General features: G+C 41.5%; 1 protein-coding gene across 2 annotated transcripts in view; it reads right to left on the bottom strand.

The window, feature by feature from the left end:
* stx12 (syntaxin 12) overlaps positions 1-24,881 on the bottom strand; it is a 78,352-nt gene that overhangs the window by 31,779 nt on the left and 21,692 nt on the right. For both annotated transcript variants that reach the window (XM_076754411.1, XM_076754409.1), the window contains exons 3-4: positions 21,221-21,290; positions 19,940-20,039 (exon numbers count right to left, since the gene is read on the bottom strand). In XM_076754411.1, the coding sequence (XP_076610526.1) occupies positions 19,940-20,039; positions 21,221-21,290 (170 nt within the window). The remainder of the gene's footprint in view (positions 1-19,939; positions 20,040-21,220; positions 21,291-24,881) is intronic.

The raw sequence follows: 24,881 nt of genomic DNA, 5'->3' as shown, positions 1-24,881 counted from the left end.
CGATAGTGAAATGGTGGATCTGTGAGAAGGTAGCGTATCTGGTGGGTGGAGAAACACCGGGGAGAGGAGTAGGGGGTGGTGGCTGGTGAGTGGGAGCATGCAAATGTGCGGGCTTGTTATGTAACAGTACTCCCCGAATTCGAACGGTTCGTTTGGAAGGGTAATTTGACAAATCTGTATCTCACTCAAAAAAAAGCATGGACGGTCTTATTTCACACTTTGTATGCTTCTCTGGTAGCACCAGAGACACAAAATAACACCCCAAATCCCAGAAAAAGTGGGTTTTTCATAATATGGGACCTTAAAAATGCACATGAGAGCAGTATGCAGAGCTCATTTTATATCAGGTAAATTATGTCTGTTTTGTTGTGTTGTTTATTTCTGATATAACATAGTGGCCTAAGCGGTTAGCTTGTTAATGTTAGCTATCCCATAACATCGTGTTAGCAAGTGTTTGTCCAAAATGATTTGGCTTGTAGCTAATCTTGGCTAGCTATCCATGGCTAACTAACTAGGTAACATTAACGTTACATAGCATAGTTTACTGGTAGTTCATACCTTCATCCCCTACAATGATCATGTGTGCAATCTCTCAATTTTCTCTTAAGTGCAGCCTCAATGGACTATAATAGCCCTGACTTTGTCTCTTCTGTGTTTGAGTACACTAAAACAAGTAAGAGACCTGAAGCAAAATAGGAGAGGTAAGGCGTCTTTGCGCAAGTTTCCATAAGCTGTTTCTAAACAATCAACATGCTTGCACGCTTTCAGAGAGATGGTAGCTTACTTGTAAGCTACTTGTAAGCTATCCTGTGCAATCACATTTTAGATTTCAAAGGAGAATGCATCCACATTGACTGCAGAGGAGAACACCCTCTTCTTTCTAACCAAAGAGTTTAACTTGTGCAACTCATTATTTGTGTTTTCAGCACAACTTACAAGCCCTGTGTTCATATGAATGTTTTACAGTTGAAGATGATCCTGTGCCTCCAGTGGAAGAGGCGGTGGATGGAACAGAGGAAGAGAGAGCGGATGAGATAATCCCAAAAACAGAGTATGACAGCCTTAAGCACTTGTATGACTGTATTAGTATTAGTGTAGAAAATGGAAACCTTTGCCAAGAGTTTCATGCAATGCAAGATGAAAACAAAAAGCTTAAAGAGCTTCAACACACCAAATATTCTCATCTCTCTGTCAGAAATAGCGCTGCACAGTTTGTTTTCCTCACTGGGCTAATCACTGTGATCTTTGATTGGTTACTGACCAAAATAAAAAGCAGCGTGGAGAAAGTGAGGGTTTTTACCTGGAAGATCACCTACTCATTTTACTTATGAAACTTAGACTAGATCTTACCAACACTGACATTGCATTTAGGTTCAAAGCATCCAAAAGCACAATATCTAACATTTATAGGACATGGCTACCCATTATGGCGAAAGTGTTGAAACCTCTCATTAAGTGGTCAAGCAAGAGAGCTGTTTTAAGAAAAATGCCCAAAAGTTTCAAAAGAAACTTCAAGAGATGTAGGTGCATTATCGACTGTACAGTGATTTTTATTGAGAGACCGAGTAACTTGACTGGCCGGGCCCAGACATGGTCTACATTCAAACACCACAATACTATGAAGTATTTATTTGGCATTACACCCACTGGAGCTATCTCCTTTCGAACTCCAGGTTGGGGTGGCCAGGTGTCAGACAAGGAGATTACCAAGAAATCATGATTTTTAGATCATTTAGAACCAAGAGATGAGATTTGGCAGACAGGGTTTTTTTTAATTCAAGAAGAGCTTGCAACATATGGTGCTACCCTGAAAATTCATCACTTCACCAAAGGAAAAAAGCAACTACCTGTTAATGAGGTTGATGCATCAAGGAGGCTTTCACGTGTAAGAATTCACATTGAAAGAGTTATCAGCCAGTGGAAAAACTTTAGAATCCTACAAATAGTCATTCCACTCTGACAAGTTGACCTACTTGATGAGGTAGTGATTGTGTGCGGTGCCCTCACTAACCTGTGCAAGTCCGTAGTTCCCAGATGATACAGTGTAGCTGCCATTTTGTTAGGGCAACCACAAGGGCAGGGAGCCAAACACAACAGATTAGGGATAAAAGTCCAAGGTGAGCATATTTATTCACACAGAATGACATTATTTACATAGAATGACATAGAACATAGACATAGAACATAGAACATTCAGAGAATATAAAACAGAAATTATTCACATACAATGCATGTGAAACAGGTGCTGTTCAAGGACAGGGCATGGGCACATTTATTGATGTCCAGGGAATGGTAGGGCAAAGGGGTGGCATGATGGCTTCAGTCTGCAACCAAGGAGAGGGTCTGACGTGGAGGGAGAGGTGGGGATGGGGGAATAGAGGGGCAACAGAAGCAGAGAACATGTGGGACAGATTTGTTATTTAATGGTATACTGTTTTAAATATTATTCCTACTATAAGAATTATTAATCTATTTGTTATTATATGAATTATTAATGTTAATTTGACAATGAAACCTGATTGCATTGTTAAAATACCTGCATTTGAGTGTAATATTATTGAATTTAAATGTAATCCTTAAATGATGTTCTAACAAATATATGATGCACAGTGATATATATTTGTGGTGTTCTTTACTATGCCTACAGTACTACTTATGTATTACAAAGGTGATGTAATGGTCACAACAGAACTCTTACCTCTTGCACTGCTTGCAGAGCCAATTTGGCAGCTTTTTCTTCACTTCCACACAGCTGTAGTGGAAGTGGCTGTCACATCGGACACAGTCAATCATCTTACCATAGTCTGGCTTTTCACAATGCATGCAGGCTTTCAGTTTTTCCAAGGCAGGGTCATGGTTTCTTGTGAGTAACTCAGGCAACACATTTGAGATGAAGAAATCTTTAGCCTTTGGCATGGCATCTCGTAACAAGTCTTCATCTCTGTATATGCGTAGAACTATGACCCCCTGCTTCGTCCACAACACAAAATCGCAGTGATTGTCATCACACACAAACATGTGGAGCCGTGTCTGGTGGAAATACTGATGAGACTTCTTCAGTTGTTAAGATTCATTCAGGCAGAACTGCTTGTCCTCAGTGCATCCCTGAACGCCATCACGATACATGTAGGGACACTTTATTTCAAGTGCCCCTTTGGTGCATGTGACGATTCTGTCTGGTGAAGACCCCAGGTGTGGCTTGCCTGGTCGCAGCACAAGTCCACAGTGTCTTACCTGGAGGTCTTGGCGCATTTTGGACATTTCTTTGATGTAGGCTTGTCTTGCAATGTCCTCCATGTTGTCACCCCACACTACAGATGGGACAGTTAACTCTTTTTCACTGTAGTGCATGATCTTCATCATGGTTGTCTTTGTTGCCTTCTCAGTAGTTTTGACCACACAGTGGAACATTGTCCCTGTTATTCTGCCAGCTCTGTGTGCATGCCAGTCCTTGGACTTCGACTGCTGCTTCATTCTTATTTCTAGCCTCTCACATTGATCAGGTCTCAGTTGTTGAAACAAGTCAGGATTCTGTTGTAACTCCATAATACTCCAAACTCCAAAATCACACACCTCTACACATTTCTAACATAGCAAATCTACACTAATAGATATTAGAATAATTTCCCAAATTGGGATCAATAAAGTTGGGATCAGATTTTTAGACTTTCAAAATATTTTGCCCCATACACAATAATATAAAAATGTGAGAAGGGCTACAGTTGCATGAAACTTAAAAGTCTAATTGTGTAAAAAGAATGGATGATATGAAAAACTTGAAGTAATGTGAAAAAGTCTCAAGTGAAGATTTGAAAGTTTGAATTGAGTTCCTATGTGAATGCCTGAACGATTGGGAAGAGGTTAAAGATCAGTGACTTTGAAAGGTTTTCTAACTGACTTCCACTGTAACTGCAATTAAAAAAATACATATTTTGTAAAGTTTTAATGGGATGTGAAAGTTGAATAATACCCAAAATGTATGAAACGTGGAGCATCTGAAAGTTATTGGAGTTTCTATTTGAAAGTATGACTAGATAAGAACTAAGAAGAATAAGAATGTCTTAATCTGTGCTGTTTATTATTTGTTTGCATCAGCTTGACCTACATTATATTTTTCATCAATGAAAATGATGTGTGCAGAGTTTCCAGTTGGTGCCAGTCCATGTGTCTTGTAAGATTGCAATGTCTCGAACAAATGGGAAAAAATTTTGGTCAACTAATGTCTGTGATTATGGACTGACTAATGGGAACAATGGGTGGGCGATATGACTTCAAATGTACAGTATATCACTATTTGTTTTTAACAGTATTACAAAGGTAAAAGAGATACTCTTTTATAGGCTATAGGCTATAAGAGAAAAGCAAAGCATTAGCCATTTCTTCACTTTGTAATGTCATTAAGAAATGGCAGTTGACAAATCAAAAATCCCTTTTGACTGCAAAAAAAAAAAATTAAAGCAGATTTAACAAGTATGACCTTCATGGACAGCCATCAGAAGAAAACCTTTCCCACATTCTCATCACAAAATTCAGCATCAGAAGTTTGCAAAAGAACATTTGAACAAGCCCAAACAAGTCGTGTGGACTGTTGAATTTAAAGTATAACTTTTTGGCCACAATCAGCAAAGGTATGTTTGTAGAAAAAAGGGTGCAGAATTTCAGGAAAAAGCTCTTCTCCAGCTGTTAAGTGGATCGATCATGTCTTGGGCTTGTGTTGCGGCTTATGGCACAAGGAACATTTCACTAGTAGAGGGAAGAATAGATTAAATTTAATACCAGCAAATTCTGGAGGACATTATATCGTCTGTAAAAAGTGCTACTGATGAAAAGAAGATGGCTTCCTCAACAGGATAATGATCCTAAATACAAAATCCACAATCGACTACTTCAAGAGGCACAAGCTGAAGCATTTGCCAAGGCCCTCACAGTGCCCAGACCTAAATATCATTGAAAATCTATGGATAGACCTCAAAACAGCAGTGCAGGCAAGACAGCCCAAGAAGCTCACAGAACTAGAAGGCTGCTGAAGGAAGAATGGGGAAAAATACCCCAAATGTGATCTGACTCTTAGCTGGCTACAGGAGAGGAAGATGATGAACCACTAGTAACAGAATCAATTACTTGAAAAGAACTGTTTATTTCTAGATATCAGTTCAGAACAGTAATCCAATGCATCCTGCTAAATGCTTTCTGGTGAATTAGGATTTGGCTTTTAGGAGAGTTATGTTGTATTTCAGATTTTTTCACCTTCAATAGTCGTTGAGTTTTTCTGCAGTCTCTTAAGGGCTCCAGTGTGATCTTTCAGCAAGGGGAGGTTAGTTGTTCTTAGTTTTCTGGTTTTAAATGGTTCATTTGGTCGAGGATGGATAGTTACTGATCGCTACATGAATTTAACTGTGCATTGCAATTGAGAGAAGATATAGTGGAATTAAAGGGTGATGAAATTTTGTTTGTTGAAATAAAAGCTTAAATGCTGCAAAGTGAAATTCGCTTGGATTACAGCGTCTCTCTCTCGACCAAGGCAGATGGCCACCCACCCAGAGCCTGCTTTTGCCTGAGGTTTCTACCTGTTAAAAGGAAGTTTTTCCTCGCCACTATCATGTGGTGCTTGCTCATGCAGGAATTGTTGGGGAAGCAAGAGGATCTTCACCCATGCTTTAGAGGACTGTGCCTATACTCAGATTCTTGAGTTAAGGTTACTTATCTTTGCACTTATTCATTTTTAAACAGCAATGGTCACTGGGGAAGCTCCAACTAACTAACTAACTAACTAACTTTATGTAAATTTATCACTCAATAAGTCAGGTGCAGACCTTCTCCCTGTTTTGTTGTAGTCCTGGTGACCCTTTGCCGTACTTAAAACAACCACAACACCACCATCGTGGTTGACAGCAATTCATCCTGCCTGCTGCGACTGATGCAATCAGATTGATTTGAAAGATGCTAAAATTACTTTAGACTTCTTCACATAGATGCTTTAAGTATGACTTTTATAGTCAACATTAATATAACCAATAATAGGCATGTGATGATCCATCCATCTGGGCCAATGTATGATCAATGATCCAATATGATTGATGCAAAGCAAAAACATTGATGTCTTTTGGGAGAGACGGCATCTCTTTGGTTGAGACGGCCTCCACCTTAACGCAGCAGGTGCCCGCATGCTGTCCGCTAACCTGGCATATGGTGTGCAGCATGCCAATCTCCCCACACCAGCACCAGCTGATCTGTCCGCGATACAATCAAACCCACGTGATTGACTGCCTGCATGTCACACACACACACCCCACACCCCCAGTCTGCCCACAGAACTACCGGACAGCACCGTCCACAGCATTACAACTATCATCTCACACAGAACACACAAACCGAGGAATGTTTTCAGACCACGCACACAGACTATCATCCAACCATTTCACTACGATGAGCGCACGTTCAGCACGAACATTAACGTGGCAGTGCTGAACGTGCGCTCTCTTTTAAACAAGACTTTTTCAATGAATGATGTTATTTTAGATCATAAGTTAGACTTCCTTCTTTTAACCAAGACATGGCTTGGCACTGACGCACCTGTTGCTCTCACGAGGCTTCCCCGCCAAATTTTAACTTTTTATTTTCTACTAGAGGGAGTAGAAAAGGAGGTGGAACTGCGTCAATAGTAAATAACACACTGACTTCTACTGCAGTGTCTTTTGACAATTTCTCATCATTTGAGCACCACGCCTTTGTTTTTAGCAGCCCTCCAATTCTCTGCATTACCGTATATAGACCACCCCATCACTCTAGCTCTTTTATCAGTGAATTTTCAGATCTTTTATCAATCATTCACACTTCTTACAACAGAATTTTAATAACTGGTGATTTTAACCTACATATTGATGACACCTCGGATCCAATATCCAGAGAATTTTTAAATCTTTTAAACTGTCTAGATTTTAAGCAGCACGTCACACAGCCAACTCACAACAGAGGACACACCCTGGACCTAGTCATAACCCATGGCCAGTCCATTGGTGTGCCCTCTGTTGTCGACCTGTGTCTGACCACTACTGTGTGTTTTTTAATATCACCAGTTTTAACCAGCAGGATGCCCCGGTGAGAACAGTGAGGAGGCGCTACCTGACTTCTGAAATGGCTGCAAATTTTATCAAGATTTTACAGAGTACTCCTGCTGAAATTTTACCTGCACCATGTGATTTTATTGTTGATAGTTTTAACAGCAAGCTGACATCAACTCTCGACTCAGTAGCTCCACTTTTAACTAAAACAATCACAAGAAAACCAATACCCTCGTGGAGAAACAACAATGAAATAAAAAAACTGAAAAGACAATGCAGGAGTACCGAGAGGAGATGGAGGAAAACTAAAATATCAGTCCACCTCGAGACTCTACGGCAACAACTCAAAAGCTACAATAACGCAGTTAAACAGGCAAGAATTTCTCATTTCTCACAACTTATCATAGACCACAAAAACAACCCCCGGTTCCTCTTCTCCACCTTTGATATTTTAACAAACACAAATTTTAATTTAAGTTCTTAACATGCCATCAGACGCTCTCTGTGAGAACTTTGCAGACCACTTCAGAACTAAAATCAAGGACATCAGATGCAGCCTTTTATCCCAACAAGTTTTATCTGTTAACACACCTGACTTGCTGTCTTTGACCGAGGAAACACTGGTTGATGTGAGGACACTTGGTCGAATTTTCTCCCAAGTAAACCCAACGACCTGCCTTTTAGATCCAATTCCCACTTCACTTTTAAAATCATTTTATGGATTCTTTGAGGAACAGTTTTTAAACATTATGAATTGCTCCCTTCAGACGGGTGTCTTCCCCACCGCTTTTAAAACAGCTGTGGTAAAGCCCCTTCTGAAGAAGAGCACTTTAGACCCCAACATTTTTAATAACTACCAACCTGTATCCAACTTACCCTTTTTAAGTAAAATTTTAGAAAAACTGGTTTTTCACTGACTTTTTAAACAGAAACAACATTTTAGAGAGACATCAGTCTGGTTTTAGGATAAACCACAGTACCGAGACAGCACTTTTAAAGATTTTAAATGACATCAGGTGGAACTTAGATAACAAGAAACTCACAGTCTTGGTTCTACTGGATCTAAGCACCGCCTTTGATACAGTAGACCATCACATTTTATTAAATAGACTCAGACACCTGGTCGGCCTCTCTGGCACTGTTTTTAACTGGTTCCACTCTTATCTCACAGAACGATGTTTTTATGTAAGTATGGATACTTGTTCCTCAGGAACCCATGAAATTAGGTGTGGGGTTCCCCAAGGCTCAATTTTAGGTCCAATTCTTTTTAATCTTTATATGCTTCCCCTCGGAGACGTCATTAGGAGACACGTCATCAGTTTCCATAGCTATGCTGATGACACACAGCTGTACATTGCCGTGTCTCCTGATGATACAGGACCAAGTGATGCCCTTTTTAACTGCATTTTAGATATCAAGTCATGGATGGCAGGGAATTTCCTATATATATAATATATATATATAACCTATATAACAAAGATAGGCTTTTATCATCTTAAGAACATAGCCAGAGTCTGCCCGTTTCTCTCTCAGGCCAGCACAGAGGTGCTAATGCATGCTTTTATTTCCTGTCGTTTAGATTACTGTAATGCCCTGCTCTCTGGTCTTCCCAAAAAGAGTATTTCATACCTCCGATTGCTGCAAAACTCAGCCGCACGCGTGCTGACAAAGACCAGAGGGCAGGCCCACATTACACCAGTTTTACAGTTGCTGCATTGGCTCCCTGTCCGCTTCAGGATCGATTTTAAGGTTCTTTTACTAGTTTTTAAATGTCTTGGTGAGGCGGCATTTAGCCACTATGCCCCACGCCTGTGGAACAGCCTGCCAGAGGGCCTCAGGACTGCAGAGACTGTTGACATTTTTAAAAAAAAGGTTAAAGACACCTTTTTAATCAGGCTTTTAACTGACTTCAAATTCTTCTTATGTTTTTATCACTTATCTTATGTTGATGTCTTTTATTCTGATGTCCTATATTTTGCATTATTTTACCCTAGGAAATCTTAGGAAATTCTCTTCTTTTAACTGTTTAATTTATTTTTTATTTTTTACTTATTTATTTATTTTTTGTTTTAATTCCAGTGTTTCCTCTGGGGGGTCCTCCACACTGAGAGTTGTGTCTGGTCTGCTCCGGGGGTGCTGTCCTCGGGCCCCATCAGCCCGGCTGGTGGGGGGGCTCCCTACCTTGGTGTGGGGACTCGCCGGTACGTCAGGGTCAGTGGGGCCTGGGTGCCGGTGCCCCCTGTGCTCATAGCCCGTGATGACTCCTTTCGGTGTGGACGGCCCCAAAGGTGGCATTCTCCTCAATCCTCAGTGCCTTGCATGTCTCATTACTCCTGCTACTGTCTGTGGTGAGAATGTGTGTGTGTGTGTGTGTGTGTGTGTGTGTGTGTGTGTGTTTCTGTGTGTGTTTCTGTGTGTGTATATGCATGTGGTTGAGGGTGTGTGTTAGTACACATGGAGGGTGGGAGGGTTGGGTTTTTCGTGTTATTCTGTTTTTATTTATATTGTTTTTAACTATTGTAAAGCACTTTGTGTTGCACTATGTATGAAAAGTGCTATATAAATAAAGTTTGATTTGATTTGATTTGATTGATCCTTATCATTTGAGTGTGTATGATAGAGAGGCAGGTGAGAGTCTGCATCTTTGACTAGTAGAGTTGACATTTGGGAACATTTTATTGAATTTTTCAGAGAAATGAAGGCAATGCAGCAACTTGAATTGAATGACACCATGCTGTGCTTAGATTGAGGCTGTATGCACTCATTCCAGTGCTTTTCACCATTGCTCTGCTGTCAAAAGCCAGCCCCAAATCTCCTGCCCATGCAACCTTGGAATCTCCAGTGATGGATTTATAATCATACAAAAAATTATACCTAAAATATATTCCACCCCTTTGTGAAGATTAAATGAGTGAAAGGAAGGTGTATTAGATTTATGAACCTAGAACGATCTTCTCGCAACTCAGCAAACAGAGATCCTGAAACTCACGTAAACAGGTGTCTCATCTCCAAACTCAGGTGTCTGGCTTTGAAACTAACCTCAAAGAGAAAGACACGCTGATCAAAAAGCTGGAAAAGCGACTGGATGACGCTGAACAATACTTTCACATGAAAGATGTTATATCTCCGGTCTGAAAACCAACCATCGATCCTATTCCAGAGTTACAGCTGCCCACAATGCAGATAACGAAGACCCTTCACTTACCGAGGCGGAGACCCTTGAATCACAGGTTGTCCAATTCCTTGGTAGTAAGGATATTCCCATTCACAGGCAGCAGATCTCGGCCTGCCACACACTCCCCCGCGTTACCAATGCAACGCAGCCATCCACAATCATACTTACCTTTGTGAATCGGAAACACAAAGTTGGATTACTGCAGTAGGGGTTTAAGATATGGGGGACAGGTGTGTACATGAATAAGCATCTTACGAGCGTAGAAGTAGTAGTAAAGAAGAACGGTGATATTGCTAAAGTATCACGGCTACTCAGAAGGGTCAAAAAGATCAAAGCCACCTGGATAAGAAATGGCAAAGTTCTCATCCAGACGAATGGAGCAACATCAGAGGAAGAGAGGGTGATGGTAGTGAGAGATATAAACAATCTAGACCAGTTTAAATGATGTTTACAGTAACAATGCAACGCCATGAGCACTGTGTATCCTACTCATCTTTGACTGGGACAAGCAGATTAACATCTTGTCAACATGACTCTCTATGGCCTGCATTGACTCTTTTCCCATAACAACAGGGACAGCTGTCCCCTTTAATCTTGACTCTTGTTTTCAACCTGTTTGAGCTGAACATGGACAATGACAGCATTTATGACACTTCCTTCAATCCTGACGCCAACCAGATTAATTTGAATTCTTCTAAATTTTCATGTAATTATTTTTCTGAAGTCCAAGTTTCACACTCTTTTAGATACCAACCCAGATTTAAATGCTTTTTCCACCTTCCATCTAAATATTCGTAGTTTTTCCAAAAACTACAATGAATTGAAAACTTTTCTATCAACTTTTACCCATTCATTCTCAGCCATAGCTTTTTTCAGAGACATGGTTGAATGATGACATCCTGAGCCTATACCCCCTGCCGCAAGATAACATAATTCACTCCAGTAGAAAAGACAAAAGAGGAGGGGGCGTCTCATTATATGTCTCGAACACTTTCAATTTCATCCCCAGCAAAGATCTAAGTGTCGACTTCGACACTACAATAGTGGAGTCCTTATTTGTTGAAATTCCATCATGTCCGCAATTTAATGGGAAAAACATTTTGACTGGTTGTATCTATAGAACTCCTGATTCAGACATTATCACATTTATAGATGCATTTCATTCCACCCTAGAAATCATAAATAAGGAATCCTAATTATGTGTTTTACTATATTAATTTAATCAAAGGTGATATCATTTCAACATCAGACTTCCTAAATGCACTTTATTCTTTTACTTTCTTTCCTTTAATTACTAAACCCTCTCGAATCTCCAAGTCATCTGCTACACTTATTGATAATATTTTGTATATATTGTATTTTATTTTTCAATTCTCTGGATTTTGAGGTCACCGCAGGTCTCTTAATGTGTGACGTCTCAGATCATCTTCCCATTTTCCAAATTATCCACTCTATTGAATACTAAAATTAGTACCACTACGAATGAACCAATTAAATACCGTAAATTCTCCACAAAGAACTTAGAATTATTTAGGTCAGTCATTAGTTCTACATCATGGGATGAGGATCTCATGCTGCAAGAAGTAAACGAAGCCTACCATTTATTTCTACATGTTTTAAATTCGGCTCTAGAACGGAAAACCGTGGATAACAGATGACGTAAGGAAGTAATCCTGGAAAAAGAACAAACTATATAGGAAATCTATTTTAAACCCGTCCTCCATGAATATTGAAACTTAGAAGAAATACAAAAATCAATTTACAGCTTTGGTAAGAAAAACAAACAAAAAAAATTCTATTCAGATAAATTTACTCTAGCCTCTAGTGATATAAAGTCAACATGAAACCTCATCAACCATTTAAATAGATTCATCTATAGAGATTCATGGTAAGGAGGGGATTCTCTCCAATCCAATTGAAATTGTTAACAGTTTCAATTACTTTTTTGTAAATGCTGGCCATGAACTAGCTTTCAGCATCAAGGACTCTGGTGTAAATCCCAGTGTTATGATTAAGGGGCAGAATCCTCCACTCTGATATTTCAATCCACCAACCTTACAAGAAGTCCACGACCTCACCATTGCATTAAAGAACTCAGCCCATGGTCATGATGGCATCAAAAGCATCCTCATCAAAGAGACCAGAGATGACATCATCCAACCCAATACTCATATTCTTTCTTTATCCCTTCAATCTGGAATCGTCCCCAAGGATCTAAATATTGCAAAAGTCATACCTATATTCAAATCAGGTGATTCTCAAAAATTCAGTACGTATAGACTAATCTCAATTTTACCCTGCATCTCAAAAATCCTGGAAAAACCAATCTACTCCAGATTATCTGATCACCTGACAGCAAACAATATACTATTCAAATACCAATCTGGCTTGCGCAAAAAATATTCCACAGAGCATGCCCTTATACAGCTTGTAAATTATGTCTCATCGGCCCTTGATAATAGGAAATGCCCTAGGAGTCTTCCTTAATTTTAAAGCCTTTGGCACAGTTAGACACGACATACTAATTGCCAAATTTAACAGATATGGCTTGGATGGTACTGCCCTGACATGGTTTACTAACTATTTGGCCAACAGAGAACAATGTGTGACCCGCTACCAGAAAACCAGCAACAAGTCGGCCCGGCGCAAGTTGCGTAAACAACGGAAAATTGATTTTTTTAATAAAATTAGTGATTTTCGTTTTTTTGCAGAATATGTAAGTTAAAATCATGAAGACGCCACTCCATGTTTCAAATAACAGTATCGGGGGCCTTAAAATCATAAACTTTGTATTTGAATTTGGGTTGTTTTAGAGGACGTTCTCTGTCCTAGTTGGGGGTGTGGCGACTGATAGAAAAAACATATGAGCGGAGCTCCACTCTCCCAGTGGGAGAGTTGAGCGAGAGCACGCCAACTTGCTGCAGCGAATTACCGATAGTCAAATAAAACCCGCGACTTGAAGTCCGCCAGTAGCAGAAGGATCTCCTTTGTCAGGAACGTCAGCAGCCGGACTCAAAGAGGATCAAATACTTCCGTAGAGTTTCCCGGGAGCAGCCGGCATCTGTGGAGTTAAGAACGACGCGGTCCGACCGACGCCAATCCTGAACATCTCTGACTGACTGACAGGTCCCGAGTATTGTGAGTACTCTACATATTCGCCTTATTCACTCGTTGCACTGCGCCAAGAGACGCTATCCTGGTATGCAACATTTTGATTTCCTGTTTTGATTTCGTTGGGAAGGTCCGTGGTAAAACCCGGAGCGGACTTCTGAATGTACTTTTCGTTGATAAGGAAAACACTGGATTGAACTGAACTGTTGGGGAAAACAGGGATTGTCACTTTGATGGATTGCACTGAATACAATTGCCACACACATACATGCCTGTATATTGCTCACTGATTCATTAATACACTGTTGAACGTTACGTTAGTGTTCATTCAAAGTCACATACAGGGGTTACAAAGTGTTTTTTTCATGCTAGATACTATGGCTATACCTTACATTGTTTTTGGCTAGCTCAGCATTGTCGTTTTAAAATGCAAATGATATGCACATTGAAACTTATGTTAGATCAGATGATCATATTATAAGCTGTAATGGGAGGTTTAGATATGGTAATGTGAGCACCTGCTATCAATTTGAATAACATACCAACCTGATGATATGCTTGAATAATGTGTGAATAACACACCTGTGGGTGCATGAATAACACATCCATGGATGAATAATGCACCTTTGGGTGCATGAATAGTAGTATTGACTGTGATGCTAATGTGCCTGTTAGCATGACCCATGATCTGAAACAAGGGTTTTCTTTGTTTTCCTTTTTCAGAATTGGCAAAAACACTCTGACTGACATAATCAAACACAGACTGATCCATCCCACTGCACCACAGAGTGACAGAATTAATTTTATTTTATTTAATATTAGAAATAAGTATCTACTTTTGCTCCTTATTACTCTTAAGTATATTACCTTTCTTGTTTTTATTTTCATTCAGGGACTTTTTGTAACAAAAGAATTTCCATTTCCATTTGATAACCATTGTTCAAACTACTACAATAGTTTCTGTCCTGCGGGCTAACAGATACCAGATGTCACTGATAGCTAGACCAGTAGGGGGCTGGATTTATGTAAATGAGACGCAATGAGCAGCACTGTGTCACCTGGCTCCCCCGGTAGGTGAGAATCTTTCAGGCTGGATTTCTCACTAAAGTAGTTTGAGGAGTGCCTACATTCAAATGGATACATCTTCTGCAAATATTTTCAGATTTCCATGTGTTAGGCATCATTGGAAAGCTTAGAAATGACACTTTCAGAATCTGTCAATAACCCAAAATGCTCCCCAGGAGACTTGTTGCTGGTTTTCTCGTGGCTGGTCACATATGTATATCTCAATTGGTTTTCATCAAAGAAATTGAAAATTTGTTTGGTGTCCCTCAGGGATCAATCCTTGGTCCTTTATTATTTTAATTTATATCATTGATATGGCAATGTTTTGTACTAATCTCTTCCCAGTATTGTTCGCTTTTCAAACTTTTCAAAAAATAGAATTTATTACCTATTGATAAAGTAAATGCCTATCTGACATGTTTATTCATACATACAAATTCATATACAGGAAACAAGTTCTTCCAGACACCCTTCACAACCTCTTTATCTCCACCTCACATGCTCATTCATACCAAACAAGACATAGAAAAAATAGTCTCCTTTTACCGTTCTTTCAACTAGACAACAACTAGACTAACAACTAGACACCAATTTAACATCACCTTTAGAGGCACCTTTAAGCTTTGGAGTGAATTAAGCCCATCTCTCAGGTCCATGTCTTCTTGTACTGCCTTTAAAAAGTATTTAAAGGTATATTTATTGTCCAACTGAACCCTCAATCATTGTTCTTTAAGCCTAGTCTTTGTACTTTGTCTCCCTCCCTGTCTCCCGCTTTAGTGCATTCAGTGTGAAGTTTATTGTGTTAGACTGTATGTTTGTCTATTTGATATGGCCAGGTGTGGAGCTTTGTACAAGCTCAAATGGGCTTCGCTCCCATCCTGCACACATTTGTATTTAATTTGTGCTAAACAAATAAACTAAATTAAACTGAAAAAGTGGGACTGTGATAAATTACATTTATTTTGCATTTGTTCAAAGCTTCAAAGGAAATATTTGTATTTATAAAAAGGGCCTTTGTGTTGCTAATGCCATCCTGATTTTGAAAAACCCCACCAGTTATCAATGATGGATAGGGAGAAGAGGTGGCTGGGGACAAACAGGGGCAAGCAGAAAGCTATTCTGCCATCCATAGTTTTCCTAATAGTAGACCATACTTTCACCAACTTTGCTACAATGGGATTGCTCTTAACATAGTGCAATGAGCAACAACAAATAAAAGCGGGGTAAGGGAGCAGCAATGCCAGCAAGTACTACTTCCACTTCCTCTGAAAAATTCTTTCACCCCAGCACCCACCATGTGCTCTTTCTACCAAGGCACCATTGAAAGTATCCTGACCAGCTGCATCACTATGTGGTATAGGCGCTGCAATTCCTCTGATCGCAAGACTGCAGCACATAAATGGTACATGGACCCAAAAATGTCTGGACTGTAATTACATCACCCCCCCCCCCCCCCAATATCCAGCAACAGCCACTAGATATGTTCTTGTGCTATGGACTCACAGTATTTGCACCACATTGCTAATCATCCTGAAACTTTTTATATTTCTGGTATTTTTCAGTAGTTTCGTACACCTGCTTTTATTTTTTAAAAAAAACTTGTTTTATCTTTACCGTTGTCTTGTTTTTGTCTTTATATTTTTGAACATATTGTAGAAACAATACTTCGATCCCTTAATGTCCTATTCATATAGAAAAGTTGACAAAGTTGACTTTGAAGTGATCTAAACGGGTTGGTCAGCACAGAAGCAAGAGGGGGCTGATTCAGCAGCTTGAAGCTCGAAGCTTTTTCAAAAACAGCAAAAAAGGAAGTTGGTAAAAGGCCAAGCTGTTGTTCCCGATGTCCTCACATGCGGACTTCATCTTACAGTCCACTGAGTTGATGTGTTGTGTGAAGGCCATGTGACAGCCATGTTTTTGGCTGTCACATCATAGGACACCATAGTTTCATCTGGGTCCAGTTTCAGTCCTTGAGCCTTGATCACAAAGTCCATCAAGTTTTGAATATGGTGAGATGTGTTGCCAGCCAAAGGGGCTATGATAGTAGATATATGTTTAGTAATAGTAATAGTAGTAGATTACTGGAAGGCTGATATTGGATTCCACATAGAGACTTGTGTAAAAAGATTTAAATTCATTGGTAATTTCCTTCCTGGTCAGTCATTTCACCAGTGGCCACGTCACTTTCTGCTGTAAGTCTTGATGTGGCTGCTTGATGAATCTGATGAGCCAATAGGTGGTCAGCCTTCTCAACCTGCTCTTTGTCTGATCTGCTGTAACAGCTTAACTGATTCATCAGTAGAAAGGAGATCAAAATCTGATTGGAGATCCTCTTTTTGTGTAGACTTGGCGAGGGAGACAAATTTCTAATATTTATTCTGAAAATCTCTGAAAGGGGTTTAAGATAGGAGCAGTGGGCAAATTTAGTATAAGAAATTACTTGCCAGCTTTAAGAACTTCCCAAAGTTTTGATTCTTTCCCAGTATCATTAATAGAAACAAAGTGGTCTGTAATAATTAAACAAATGCACCATCTGTCAGCAACAAATTATTAAATCACCAGGGAGAAGACATTGATTTGTGGTGAAAGGCTAACCTTAATAAATGTGGGCAATGGTCAGAAATAACAATTGCTTCATCGTCACAGTGCTTGACACATAGCAGAAATTTTCTGTCTGAAAGAAAACAATCTGTGAATATGATTGGTGGACAGGGGAGAAGTAGATGATGCAAAAACTAGACAGATTTTTAAACGGTCAAGGATCAATATCCTTTCTTCTTAATTGTTTTATCCTTTCTGACTTGGAAGGTGGTTGAAATATTTTAGAGGATCTTTCCAGTTTTGAGTTTAAGACAGTTGACCAGACCACAATGACTGGGACATTGTGTAGCTCCACAACAACAACAGACAGAGAGATAAACTAAAATGACAGTTGAACTAAAATATTCACCTTTGGCGAATAAACAACCACCAACCATCCAGTATGTGAGAGGATGGCCAGAGGAGGCCAGTATGGCCCTGAGGGACTGCTTTGACACCACTGACTGGGATGTGTTGTGCAGTCCACATGGGGAGGACACTGACATTTTAATAACCTGCTTTACGAACTATATTAACCTCTGTGTGGAAAACACTGTGCCTAGAAGGAAGGTGTGGTGTTTCCCAAACAACAAACCTTTGGTGTCCCCGGAACTGAAAGCCCAACTGAACGGGAAGAAGAGGGCCTTTAGATCATGGGAGAAAGATGAGCTGAGGAGGGTGCAGAGGGAGCTGAAACGGGAGACAGGCAAGGGCAGGTGAAGCTGGAGGAGCACCTCCAGGGGAACAACACTAGAGAGGTTTGGAGGGGCATGAAAACCATCTGAGGTCACAGTAGCAACAGTGGAGGGGGCCCTGAATCTGGAAACCAGGAATGGGCAAATGAACTCAACGTGTTTTTCCACAGATTTGATTCTACCCGGAGAGTGAAGGCGAGGAAGGCTATAGGCCGGATGGCATCAGTTCCAGACTACTCAGAGACTGTGCAGATCAGCTGTGCAGGGTCATCCAGCAAAACCTTTTATGACTCTGTGGTGGAATCTACAGTTTTCTATGCAAACTGGTCGGGAGAGCTGGCTCTGTCCTGGACTGCTCTCTGGACACCATCGAGGAGGTGGGTGAGAGGAGGATGTTAGCCAAGCTGACAATGATCATGCACAATTCATTCCACCCCCTGCATGAGACAGTAGAGGGCTTAAGCAGCTCCTTCAGTAGTAGACTGCTGCATCCAGTGTGCAAGAAAGAACGCTCTCTCTCTCTCTCTCTCTCTCTCTCTCTCACACAGTAAATAACCTACACTGGAACAAAAATATAAAGGCAACACTTTTGTTTTTGCTCCCATTTTTCATGAGCTGAACACAAAGATCTAAAACATTTTCTATATACACAAAAAAAACATTTCTCTCAAATATTGTTCACAAATCTGTCTAAACCTGTGTTAGTGAGCACTTCTTTGCTGAGATAATCCATCCCACCTCACAGGTGTGGTATATCAAGATACTGATTAGACAGCATGATTATTGCGCAGGTGTGCCTTAGGCTGGCCACAATAAAAGGCCACTCTGAAATGTTCAGTTTTATCACACAGCACAATGCCACAGATGTTGCAGGTTTTGAGGGAGCATGCAATTGGGATGCTGACTCCAGGAATGGCCACCAGAGCTGTTGCCTGTGAATTGAAAGTTCATTTCTCTACCATAAGCCGTCTCCAAAGGCGTTTCAGACAATTTAGCAGGCCAACTGTAACCACACCAGCCCAGGACCTCCACATCCAGCATGTTCACCTCCAAGACCGTCTGAGAACGGCCACCCGGACAGCTGCTGCAACAATTGGTTTGCATAACCAAAGAATTTCTGCACAAACTGTCAGAAACGGTCTCATGCTGCATGCTCATCATCCTCATCAGGGTCTCGACCTGACTGCAGTTTGTTGTCGTAACCGACTTGAGTGGGCAAATGCTCTCCTTCGATGGTGTCCAGCATGTTGGAGAGGTGATCTCTTCACGGATGAATCTTGGTTTTCACTGTTTAGGGCAGATGGCAGACAGCGTGTGTGGCGTTGTGTGGGTGAGCGGTTTGCTGATGTCAACGCTGTGGATCAAGTGGCCCATGGTGACGGTGGGGTTATGGCATGGGCAGGCGTATGTTATGGACAACGAACACAGGTGCATTTTATTGATGGCATTTTGAATGCACAGAGATACCGTGACGAGATCCTGAGGCCCATTGTTGTGCTATTCATCAACGACGGTCTCCTCATGTTGCAGCGTGTTGCAAGGATCTGTACACAATTCCTGGAAGCTGAAAACATCCCAGTTCTTGCATGGCCAGCATACTCACCGGATATGTCACCCATTGAGCGTGTTTGGGATGCTCTGGATCGGCGTATACGACAGTGTGTTCCAGTTCCTGCCAATATCCTGCAACTTCGCACAGCCATTGAAGAGTGGACCAACATTCCACAGGCCCCAATCAACAGCCTTATCAACTCTATGCGAAGAAGAAGTGTTGCACTGCATGAGGCAAATGGTGGTCACACCAGATACTGACTGGTTTTCTGACCCCCCCAGACCCCCCCATTACATTAAAGCAAAACTGCACATTTCAGAGTGACCTTTTACTGTGGCCAGCCTAAGGCACACCTGTGCAATATTCATGCTGTCTAATCAGCATCTTGATATGCCACACCTGTGAGGTGGGATGGATTATCTTGGCAAAGGAGAAGTGCTCACTAACACAGATTTAGACAGATTTGTCAACAATATTTGAGAAAAATGTTTTTTTGTGTATATAGAAAATGTTGTAGATCTTTGAGTTCAGCTCATGAAAAATAGGAGCAAAAACAAAAGTGTTGCGTTTGTGTTTTTGTTCAGTGTAATACTTTCTGGCTGTATCAGTTGAATTTCCCCGGTGTGGGATCAATTAAGTCCTTTCTTATACTCATCAGTGTATTCTAGTGATGTATTAATAAATGTAGTCTGACACTTACTTGCTCTGAGGATGATGAGGGCAAAGGGACTGATCCCAGTTCTTTAAGGTGTTTGTTGGTTTCTTTTGCCAGTTGGTTGGTATAGTGTTGTATCTGCTGCCTATGGAAAAATCAACAGTTAACTGTAACAAAAGACTGCTTGTCCATCTGATGAGTGACAAGCTATAGAACCAAAGCTCCAGACTACCTACTACTAACATTACTCATTATCCTTCATAATATAGAACATATTTCAAAAGCACGTGACAGTACAGTGTTGTAGTTCATAGCTTATGTAATTTAAGTAACAACCTAAAACTGTATAGAAATACCTTCTGGATGACAATGCTGTTTGCTTTAAAGATACCGTTCCTGATGCCAGAGGCTAAGGTCGTTTTCACACCTGACCAAGCGGACTCGGTTCGACTGGGGAGCTGAAAGTCGCAACATTGTTGCATTTATCACTTGTTTCAGTTCTGCTTTCCCACTGTGATTTCTAAAGCGCACCGAACTTTCTGAGCAGCATCACGTGGTTGAAAGAGGCGCCCGTCGATTGGACAAAGTAGGAGGGGAAATCCCTCCCTCCCGGCCCGGAAAAACAACAGTAAACATGGAGCATCATGTGAAGTTCGTTGGTTTAAAACCCATTCCCCCCATTTTTTCACTAAACTGTTTAAAAATATCATTGTTTTTGTGAGTGAATGTCAGAAGTAGGTTTATGTGGTCATCTGACCATATTTCAAGGAGAGCTTTGAGCTCCTCATTTGTCCACGTCTGTCCTCTCGCCATGTTTGTTTTAGTTTAGAGTGCGCGCTGTACTTCCTCTACCCTAGATGCACTGCGTATGCACTGCGAATAGCATCACTACATACATTTGGTCCTGTGAGCTTTCACAGTGCATACGAAATGAACCAGGGTTCACTTGCAAGCGAACCGAGACCCACGTTTTCAAGCGGACCAGAGTTCGCTTGTTTGGTCCGCACCAGAGTTCGGATGAGCTTTCACACCTGCCCAAATGAAGTGGACTATCTGAGGAAACAGAGTTCAGATGAGCTTTCACACCTGCCCAAATGAAGCAGACTATCTGAGGAAACGAACTCTGGTCCATTTAAAGCGGACCAAACAGCTCTGGTGTGAAAGCGACCTAAGTCGTCATAGAGGCACATTTCAAATTGGACAGTTTAACAGAGATTTTGACGGAGAGAGCTCTGGGGCAGAGAACAAGATGACTACCCAAATGTGACAAGATGTTTGGCTGAGAGAAGAAAAAATATGGGAGTTACTGAAGGTAATGATACATACAGACGATCCTGGAGTTCACTGGTGTCCTGTCTGGTCCCCAGTTGGTTGACCATGCTCTTGATCTGAGCAGCTGTCATGAGAACAAGACACAGTAAGGGTAAATGGACTACATTTATACTCTTAGCTTACTTTGACAACTCAATGTGCTTGCCAACACATGCAAAATTCACCCATTCACATACACACACTCACAACACATTATCAGGAGAAAGGTGAGGTTCAGTATCTTGCCCAAGGACGCTTCAACATGCAGAGGAGCCAGGAATTGAACCACCACCCAGAAAAAAGTGATAAGTCTCAGTCTTGTAAAAGAAGAATTCATCTACGTATTCAATAAGGGTGCAACAGAAAAAAATCACAGTGTGATATGTACCTCAATTTTAAGGTCATGGATCTGTATGCTATGCTTTTTTGGAATTTCCCCTCACAGGACTGATCAAGGAATATTGAATTGAATTGAATTGTATATTTTCAGTAGAGCAGGGATAACATGTAGCATGTAGTAAAATAACATTTGTGTCATTTATTTTGAAAACATGTTAACATTTAACAGTGGCTCTTTGTCCTTGATCAATATTAATCTCAATAAGTTTCAACACACATACAACTATGAGCATGTGAGTCTGAGATCAGAAGAGCAGTCACACTTTTTTAATTTTTTATACTTTAAACATGAAATACACTGACACTTATCAAGGTGAGACTACCTGTCTGTTCTCATCACTAGATGCACTACAGACACAAAGCAGCATTCAGAAAGAGGACATATTATGCAGAGAAATAATAGCATTTTCTGAGTCAATAATTGTAACTGAAATACTCCATAAATTTTCATTGCTATGCAGATGACACCCAGCTATATTTATCAATGAAGCCAGAAGAAACCAATTTGCTAACTAGACTACAAGCGTGTCTTCAGGAAATAAATTTTTGTTACTAAATTGTGACAAAACTAAAGTTATAGTACTTGGCCCTGAACACCTTAGAAACTCACTGCTATCTGATGATATCGCAATTATGGATGGCTTTGTGCTGGCCTCCAGCACCAGTGTAAAGAATCTGGGAGTTATCGTTAACCAGGACATGTCTGTTAAATCCCACGTAAAACAAATTTCAAGGACTGCCTTTATTCATGAACATAACATTGTAAAAATCAGGCACATCCTGTCTCAAAACTATGCTAAACTAAAAACTAATACGAAAAACTAGTCCATGCATTTGTTACTTCCAGGCTGGCTTATTGCAATTCCTTTCTATCAGGCTGCCCAAATACTGCAGCTCATCCAAAATTGTGCAGCATGTGTCCTGACAATAACAACGAAAATAGATCATGTTTCTCTGATATTATCCACTCTGAACTGGCTCCCTGGCCATTAGTGGTCAGACACCATTTTATCTTAGAGCTTATTGTACCTGATTGCCCGACAATGGTTCTTTAGAATCAGAATCAGAATCAGAATCAGAAAAAGCTTTATTGCCATGTACGCTTTTACACATACAAGGAATTTTTTCTGGTGAAATTGGTGCATGACACATCTATCAAAGTAAGAGCATAAGAATATAACAATTTAAATATATATACACAAGTCTGTTTTTGTTGTTGCTATTACCGGAAACACAGTTCTGTTTTTCAGAAAGAAGTCCAAGTTGAGCGTTAATGTAACGCATAGAGTTATATTTATATCAGTCAATGTGACAGAATGAGTCCGAGGTGGAATGTGAAGAGTGTCAGGGGGGGTTCCGGGCCTTGTTGGTAAGGCTGACAGCAGACGGGAAAAAACTGTTCTTGTGGCGTGAGGTTTTGGTCCTGATGGACCGCAGCCTCCTGCCAGAGGGGAGTGGCTCAAAGAGTTTGTGTCCGGGGTGAGAGGGATCAGCCACAATCTTTCCTGCACGCCTCAGGGTCCTAGAGGCGTACAGGTCCTGAAGAGATGGGAGATTGCAGCCAATCACCTTCTCTGCAGACCGAATGACACGCTGCAGTCTGCCCTTGTCCTTGGCGGTGGCAGCAGCGTACCAGACAGTGATGGAGGAGGTGAGGATGGACTCAATGATGGCTGTGTAGAAGTGCACCATCATTGTCTTTGGCAGGCTGAATTTCTTCAGCTGCCGTAGGAAGTACATCCTCTGCTGTGCTTTCCTGATGAGGGAGCTGATGTTCAGCTCCCACTTGAGGTCCTGGGAGATGATAGTTCCCAGGAAGCGGAAAGACTCCACAGTGTCAATAGTGGAGTCACAGAGGGTGATGGGGGCTGGTGAGGCTGAGTTCTTCCTGTAGTCCACAACCATCTCCACTGTCTTTAGAGCATTGAGCTCCAGGTTGTTCTGATTGCACCAGGTCACCAGATGGTCAACCTCCCACCTGTAGGCGGACTCGTCGCCATCAGAGATGAGTCCGATGAGGGTGGTGTCGTCTGCAAACTTCAGGAGCTTGACAGACTGGTGACTGGAGGTGCAGCTGTTCGTGTACAGGGAGAAGAGCAGAGGAGAAAGAACACAGCCCTGGGGGGATCCGGTGCTGATGGTCTTAGCGTCGGAGAAGTGTTTCCCCAGCTTCACGCACCGTTTCCTGTCAGACAGGAAGTCTGTGATCCACCTGCAGGTGGAGTCAGGCACGCTCAGCTGGGAGAGCTTCTCCTGAAGCAGAGTTGGGACGATGGTGTTGAAGGCAGAGCTGAAATCGACAAACAGGATCCTGGCGTAGGTTCCTGTGGAGTCCAGGTGCTGGAGGATGAAGTGGAGGGCCAAGTTGACTGCATCGTCTACAGACCTGTTGGCTCTGTAGGCAAACTGCAGGGGGTCCAGGAGAGGGTCAGTGATGTCTCTGATGTGTGAGAGCACAAGGCGCTCAAAGGACTTTATGACCACAGAGGTCAGGGCGACGGGTCTGAAGTCATTAAGTCCTGTGGTCCTTGGCTTCTTGGGAACAGGGATGATGGTTGAAGACTTGAAGCAGGCTGGCACGTGACATGTCTCCAATGAGGTGTTAAAAATGTCTGTGAATACTGGAGACAGCTGATCAGCGCAGTGCTTCAAGGCAGATGGGGAGACAGAATCCGGTCCAGCTGCTTTCCGGGGGTTCTGTCTCCTGAAGAGTCTGTTGACGTCCCTTTCATGGATGGAAAGAGTCGTCACTGAGGTGGGTGGGGAGGGGGAGAGGGGGGCCTTTAAGGTGGGCATTGGTGGAGGTGACTGGAGCTGGAGCTGTTCAGAGGTGTCATGGGGGATGGTTGCTGGACTGTCCCTTTGTCTTTCAAAGCGGCAGTAGAACTGGTTCAGGTCGTTGGCTAGGCGTCGATCGTTGATGGAGTGGGGGACTTTAGGCTTGAAGTTAGTGATCTGCCTGAGCCCTTTCCAGACAGACGCATAGTCGTTAGCTGAGAATTGGTGTTGGAGCTTCTCAGAGTACAGCCGTTTAGCCTCTTTCACCGCCTTGCTAAAACTTGTACTTCGACTCTTTGTATCTGTCTTTGTCCCCACTCCTGAAGGCCTCTTCCTTTGCCAACCTTAGCTGCCTGAGTTGGGCTGTGAACCAGGGTTTGTCATTGTTGTAACTCACCCTGGTGCGTGATGGAACACAGCAGTCCTCACAGAAGCTGATGTAGGACGTCACAGTCTCCGTGTACTCATCCAGACTGTTGGTAGCAGTCCTGAACACATC

Source organism: Chaetodon auriga, chromosome 17, assembly GCF_051107435.1.
Source record: "Chaetodon auriga isolate fChaAug3 chromosome 17, fChaAug3.hap1, whole genome shotgun sequence".
NCBI lineage: Eukaryota > Metazoa > Chordata > Actinopteri > Chaetodontiformes > Chaetodontidae > Chaetodon > Chaetodon auriga.
This window is presented reverse-complemented; position numbering and strand designations above follow the sequence as displayed.